At 46.4% G+C, this 6,871-nt stretch overlaps 1 protein-coding gene across 5 annotated transcripts in view; it reads left to right on the top strand.

The window, feature by feature from the left end:
- The window catches only part of dip2ba (disco-interacting protein 2 homolog Ba), a 35,968-nt gene that overhangs the window by 15,024 nt on the left and 14,073 nt on the right, over positions 1 to 6,871 (top strand). For 3 of the 5 annotated variants that reach the window (XM_031844633.1, XM_031844630.1, XM_031844632.1), the window contains exons 2-12: positions 1,299 to 1,370; positions 2,677 to 2,832; positions 2,968 to 3,093; positions 3,336 to 3,572; positions 3,663 to 3,791; positions 4,556 to 4,675; positions 4,942 to 5,139; positions 5,438 to 5,529; positions 5,605 to 5,715; positions 6,047 to 6,170; positions 6,395 to 6,504. In XM_031844633.1, the coding sequence (XP_031700493.1) occupies positions 1,299 to 1,370; positions 2,677 to 2,832; positions 2,968 to 3,093; positions 3,336 to 3,572; positions 3,663 to 3,791; positions 4,556 to 4,675; positions 4,942 to 5,139; positions 5,438 to 5,529; positions 5,605 to 5,715; positions 6,047 to 6,170; positions 6,395 to 6,504 (1,475 nt within the window). Of the gene's footprint in view, positions 1 to 1,298; positions 1,371 to 2,676; positions 2,833 to 2,967; positions 3,094 to 3,335; positions 3,573 to 3,662; positions 3,792 to 4,188; positions 4,201 to 4,555; positions 4,676 to 4,941; positions 5,140 to 5,437; positions 5,530 to 5,604; positions 5,716 to 6,046; positions 6,171 to 6,394; positions 6,505 to 6,871 lie in introns of all 5 variants that reach the window. The other 2 variants (XM_031844631.1, XM_031844629.1) reach the window with 1 other exon arrangement.

Here is a 6,871-nt window from a genome sequence, read left to right as displayed (position 1 = left end):
CCCCCCCCCCCCCCCCCCCCCCCCCCCCCCCCCCATTTCCCATGATTTCACAGTGTTGTGAAACTTCAAGAATTTCCTGTATGGGAAGGATCTGAAATAAAAGTCTGCTAAACTCAAACACAGCCAATCTACATGCTCGATCCTAAAGGGAGCTGCTTCTTTTTTTTGGATTCAGTTGTTTTTCCAGGCAAACACCAGATAGTGACCAGAGTGTGAGAAAGCTCTAACACACACAGCATCTGACCCACACATGGGACTGCCCACCCCAGTGCCGGCTTATCCAGCCCACCACCCTCCAATCTGCTGTTGAACTTTGGCTCCCCCCCCGCCTCATTTTCTTTCCATTGTTGTTTCATACACTCACCAATCTGTGTTCGCTCTGGCTTCTGCCAGTGACTCTCACCGTGTGTTTATCACTTCATCGCCCACAGCCCTCTCCTCCCTGTTATCTTTGATTTCCTCGTCCTCCGTGTTGGCTGGTTTCCTTGTCGTCGCTGGTCAAAGTGTGGAGAAGGTGATTGAGGCTGAGCGGCCCTTTGGCACATTTGCACTTGACATAGTATATGGTCTTATCACTGGACACAGAGGAAGAAGAATAACTGAGAGAGTTTGCAGTAGTGGGGTTTGTTTGTGTATGTGGTATGTGTGTGTTAGTGACCTGGATAAGATATGTCTTGCGTGCATGTTTGACTGTGTTTTGGGGTCCCGGTTAAATAGACTTTGTCTTGCCTCTGTTGCTCTCCAACAAACTCTGGTAGCAGTGGGAGTCCTGCCGGTCCAAGGCCGAATGAGGAAGGGGTGGGGCTGAGTGTACAGTGGGGAAACAGAGGGGGGGAGGTGGAGGAGATAAATCGTGGAGTCCCATGTGAAACCGGCTCACATGGCTTCCCTTTTGCTCCGCTCGCTATCCCAAATGTTCCCGATAGCCCTCAGATTTGCCATTGTTCTCTGCCACGCTCGGTTATCTGCTAGTTGCCGTATCATATTTGGGTTTCGTTGCCTGGAGGAGGTTTTTGTGCACTCATCATGTTTATTCACTAAGGCTAAACAATGGCGTTATCTCCTTGCCTGGTTGTAAATGGACTGAGCCGTCAACATATGTAGTTTAGTAGATCTGGTTTAAAGGATTATTATTATGACTCAACCCCGGCTCATGTATTAGCTAAAGCAGAGTGTTTGTGTGTGTCAGAGGAGTGTTGTGTGTACTTCATCTGGTTTATGTTTGTGTGCGCAGTTGTGCTGTTTGTGTGGTAATTATGACTAACATAACGGTGTGGCGTCGCTGTTCTCTCTCCTAGGTGACATCACGCAGAAGGGCTATGAGAAGAAGAGAGCCAAATTGCTGGTCCCCTACGTCCCCCATTTGCCAAGTAAGGCCAACTCTTCTTCTGCTCTTTGCTTTTCCTTAATTCACTTCTTCGCCCTCTTTCTCTCTTCCCTGCGTGATCTTCATCTTCCTGTCAGCATTTTTTGGGTGCTGGTCATCCTGAGATGTGGAAACTTAAATTGCATCACAAGTACTCATCAAGGCATGAGCTCAGTAAGCTGGACATATCATTGGAGCTAATGCTTCTCTCCCCCCCCCCCCCCCCATCTGTATGGAGAATTACATAGAAAAAACAGTATGGTTTAAGTTTTCCAGCATCACTGAATATCCAGTGCGACTGTAATTCTCTTTGTCCAAATAGTCAGAGAATTTCTGGCTTTCTATGGCACTCTAGTGGCTAAAATTGGAATTGCGCAATTGATAACAAAGCATAGAGTAACATCTAACAACTTCTCTAAAAAACTGAGGCGCTGTAGAAAACTCACAGAATAACCCAAAACCACTGTGTGAGCCTCGGAGGTGAAACTTGAACACAATGTGCTCTGACATAAGTAGAGAAGTACCAGAGTTTCACAGTCCAACTATGAGCCAGTCACCTCATTGGTAAGATGATATGTTCAGCTGACTCACATGAGGGTGTGGAGCTTCCTCAAGAAGAATTGCAGCACATTAGCATTGGCACGAAAAGATCTTTCTTGATGTGTCGCTGTAAGCTCATTTTAAAAATAGGAATACTTTAACTTCCTTTCCTGCTAGTTTAACTGTGGCCTGTTTTGGCTTGAGCTATTACACGATACATGTGAAGCGAGTACGCACACAGGGAATTGAAAAGGACTGCAGGAATCTAAATCTCATATGGTTCATTTCTATATTTAGTATTTAATTTAATTAGCATGATTGTTAGCGGGTTCGCCCTGGATGTCAAGGCAGGTATTGGGAAGCTTTGGAGCTGCTGAGGTCGCCTCCTGTACCCGTCCCACCCGGCGTCCTTATCGCTCTGAACCATCCTCCACACAGGGACTGTGTTGCCCAGGCCCTCTGAGAGGAGTTGACTAAAAATATATTTGCCTGAATCTAGCCTAGTTTCATGTGCTGCGTTAACGTTATAAGTAACACCCGTCAAGTACGTGTCCTTATTTCACTTCCTGCTCAGAGGCTCTGTAGCGAGGCTAAATTTAGAGAGCTTCTCTGAGTTTAATATAATATTTATGCCTACATGAAGCTGTAATGGCGTTCTGTGAAGCAAGAGTGTGCAACGTTCCGAAAGATCGTGTTTCTTTCTTGTTTATTAATGTCGCCCTACGTGTGTGTTTTCGTTGACTTTGCACATACCTGCTTCTTTTCTGTAGACGTGGATCTGTCTCTGCCAGATGTGCAGCTTTCCCCCGGTCACAGTGCCGACCCCAGCCCAAGTCCCGAGGCCCCGGGGCCCTCCACGTCTTCAGCCTCCAGACACCACCGCACACACCGCAGTGGAGGGGCCAGGGACGACCGCTACAGATCAGGTAAACGGCGAACATAAAAAACACACACTTCAAATAAATATCAACTTACTCTTTTCAATATATTTTTGTCTTTCGTTCTGTTTGTCTACATCACTTATTTGTCCCTCTCTGTTTTTTTTCTTGCCGTTAATATAGACATCCATACAGAGGCTGTGCAGGCAGCACTGGCCAAACACAAAGAAGAGAAGATGGCTCTACCCATGCCAACCAAGAGACGCTCAGCCTTTGTCCAGTCTCCCATAGATAATTGCACACCTCCAGGTAAACAACATTTATCACACCCAGCGGGTAGCTGTCCCTCTGGACAATTACGTGTCCACATTACTGAAGTGTCTCTGGAGCAAGACACTGTATCCCTGCCAACTGTAGGGATGCTGCTCTGTAGCTGACTTCTACCTATTGATACTCCTTTTTCAAGGAGGGCTAGACAATTATAAATGTGTTATTTGGGGCTAAATAGTGTAAAAGACATCTAAATATTCAGGATTGTCTCTTCCCATCAGACACATCTTCTGCATCAGAGGATGATGGCTCACTGCGCAGGAAGGCAGCTCTCAGTGCAGTGCTAGCTCAGAGCCTGCAGAGCCCCGATTACTGGATCAACCGCTCAGTCCAAAGCTCCTCCACGTCCTCGTCTGCGTCCTCCACCCTCTCCCATGGAGAGCCCAAGGCCCAGCCCCTGCCACAGCCCCAACCTGCTGCTTCCTTGTTGGCCGATATACTGGCCATCACACGCGTTGGTAAACGTCACTGATAAATAGCTCCAATAATAACAGTGTTTTGTTGGCTGTTGTTCCCAGTCATGACTCTCACCTTCTCTTCTCCTCCAGAAAACAGCGTCCCACCAGATGTGACCTCCTCCACTCCCCAGGAGAGAGGGTCCAGGGTGGACCTGCCTCCAGCAGTCCGGGGCATGAGCCGTGGACAGAGCCGCTCCAGCATGATCGAGACTGCTGACGGTACACTCACTCAAGCCAAGATGTTTATAACAGTCTGGTGGTGGTATTGGTGTACATTTCCACTAAAAGAAAAGTAGAAACATCCCAGTAGTCTTCTACGTGTTGAACTTGGCTAGTGTCATCTGGCTATCGATCTTCTTCTTCAGATTGGAGGTCAAACCTATTTCATGTGCTAATTATGGTACTTGAGTGACGTTTTCTGTTTTTGCGTTGAGCGCGTGGCTCACAGCATTGCAGTGACGAAACCGATTGGAGGGTTCAAATCAATAAACCACCTGCCCATGTTCAACATTATCCTCATTTCACTGTGTTGTGAATGCTGCTAATCACAGATATGTTTTGTTCTTTCTTTTGGGTCCATTAATCCTGTCCCTGTCTTGACTTTCATTTAAAAAAGGAAAAAGAAAAGGTAATATAAATCGGGGGAGGGGAAGGGGAGGGATGCTGAAGAGCCCCAAATCAGCTTGCTTTCCAGCCTGGCGTCTGTCTCGCTGTCTCTATATTTGTCTTGGTGTCATAGGTTTAGACCTAGAGAACCTCCTATACTTGATTTCCCCTAAAGATGGTCCAATCCGTGTCTCCTACCAATTTCCCTTCTGACTCCTTCCTGCTGCTGACTCTGATCCCGACTGCGTGCTAGTGCCGAGGGTTCTGCCTGTGTGAGAGCGCGAGTGATAAAGTAGAATTGCATGTGTGGGTGTGTGTGTGTGCTTGTGTTTTTTGGGTTGTTTCTGACTGTGGCCGTTGCCTTGTTGTTTGTCCAGGCGTGCCTGTCAACAGCAGGGTGTCCACTAAGATCCAGCAGCTGTTGAACACACTCAAACGGCCGAAGAGACCACCACTCAGCGAATTCTTCCTCGATGACTCTGAGGAAATTGTAGAAGGTGAGACGACAAAGTGTGCTTATGCATTCATGTTTGTCTTTTTGTTGTAAAAAAATTAGTTGAACTGAAATAATCACAGGACTCACTTATTCACGTGAGCATGTTTATCAAGCTTGAGTTTCACCATCCTACGTAGTCTGTTCAACAATATCTCTATATTTTAACCTAACTACGCTATATTGCAACATATTGTTGCATGCTGCAGGCTTCTCCTAATCATCTACTGCCCCCCCTTCCCTCTTATCCGTACCTCTGCTGTTGTCCAGTGCCTCAGCCTGACCCCAACACCCCGAAGCCAGAGGGACGTCAAATCATCCCGGTGAAGGGGGAGCCCCTCGGAGTGGTCAGTAACTGGCCCCCTGCCCTTCAGGCTGCCCTAGCCCGCTGGGGGTCCACCCAGGCCAAGAGCCCCGCCCTGACTGCTCTGGACATCACCGGCAAACCCCTCTACACGCTCACATACGGTGAGCACCACCTCCACCCGTAGCAATGATAACGTAGACTGTAAACGGAAAAGTTGATGTTCACGATATTGTGTCCACGAGACAAGACATAACTCTCACATTCAAATGTGAGAGTTATTATATGAGCTGCTTTGAGTAAATGAATATGTGCTGGCTTTGAGCAGAATACCACCTACATGTGCAGTACATCTCCTACAGGAGCTACAGTGGGTTGTGGACTGGAACTATCCTGGTTCAGTTATACAACATGGTAAATAAAGGTTATTTTAAAATCATCATTGGCTTTTCTTTTCCTCAGGGAAACTATGGAGCCGCAGCCTGAAATTGGCCTACACACTGCTGAACAAACTGGGCACCAAGACGGAACCTGTCATACAACCTGGAGATCGGGTAAGAGTCTCTCAGTCGCCAATCGGTACGTAAAGTATTAAGGAGCGCGGAAAATAACTTTTGTTTGTTTCCCAGGTGGCACTGGTGTATCCCAACAGCGACCCTGCTATGTTCTGGGTGGCGTTCTATGGCTGCCTGTTAGCAGAGGTCATCCCTGTGCCCATTGAGGTACCATTGTCACGACAGGTAACGATGACGCTCTTGTCAAGTGAATTCCTCTGTGGCGATCACTGAGAAATACAAATCAGTCTTAGTTATTCTGAATTTTGTGGCACTTAAACTAGGTCAATTGTAAATGAGCAGCTATTTTATTTACTAACTCCTGTATAATGCCGTGTGTGCCTCTAATGGTCATGTTTTGTATGGTAAATACAATGCCTCATTGCTCATATAGTCATATTTAAATATGGATATCGTGACAGCTAGAGTGCATCTGTGGTTTTTAATTGCCACAGCATTTGTATACTAGCCCCTCCATGTGTGTCATACGTCTTTTGACCCTTGTCCCTCTCCATAGGATGCAGGCAGCCAACAGATTGGCTTCTTATTGGGCAGCTGTGGTGTTAGTCTGGCCCTGACCAGCGAGGTGTGTCTCAAAGGGCTGCCCAAGACACCTAACGGAGAGATCATCCAGTTCAAAGGTCAGCCAGCCCAAGAGCACCATTGTCATCTCTGTCTCTCATTAAAGGGAGTAACAGGGTGATGTTCACTGGCCAATTTAGGGCTTCAGTGTGTGAACGGGTGGATGTGTTGTCACTCTGCTTGTAGAGAATCGGCTCCAAATGAGTCTACCGAAACACACTTTCTTTTTGCGTTGTGTCAGCTCAAATATTTCTGTGTGTTTCTTTGTGATTATGTTTACCAGGATGGCCGAGGATGAAATGGGTAGTGACAGACACCAAGTATCTGACCAAACCGTCCAAAGACTGGCAGCCTCACATCCCCACCGCCAACACAGACACTGCCTACATAGAGGTACTCTTCAGAACACAGTCACAGTTTTCTACTTTGGTTAGCCCAAAAAATGTGATTGATTGTCCTGCATCCGTCCTGCATGAGAAACTTGGGAAAGTAAATAACAAGTTATCTTTTAAACGACTTTGAAAAACATATAACCCCCTTACAGTTCAATGTTGTCCTATGCGTTTTATTGTGCTTTTTATATCTCTACTATGATTTCTTGTATTAATGCCTTTCTCCTTCGTAAAGAAAGAAGTTATACATGCAATTCATACATGAAATGTATTTATGATTATTATTATTGGTTTGTTTCCAGGTATTATGCTCATCTAACTTGTGTGTGTGTGTGTGTGTGTGTGTGTGTGTGTGTGTGTGTGTGTGT

This window comes from Anarrhichthys ocellatus, unplaced genomic scaffold (assembly GCF_004355925.1).
Source record: "Anarrhichthys ocellatus isolate YVR2014 unplaced genomic scaffold, GSC_Weel_1.0 scaffold5, whole genome shotgun sequence".
Taxonomy (NCBI): Eukaryota; Metazoa; Chordata; class Actinopteri; order Perciformes; family Anarhichadidae; genus Anarrhichthys; species Anarrhichthys ocellatus.
The sequence above is the reverse complement of the archived record's forward strand: the minus strand, read 5'-3'. Positions and strand labels throughout refer to the sequence as shown.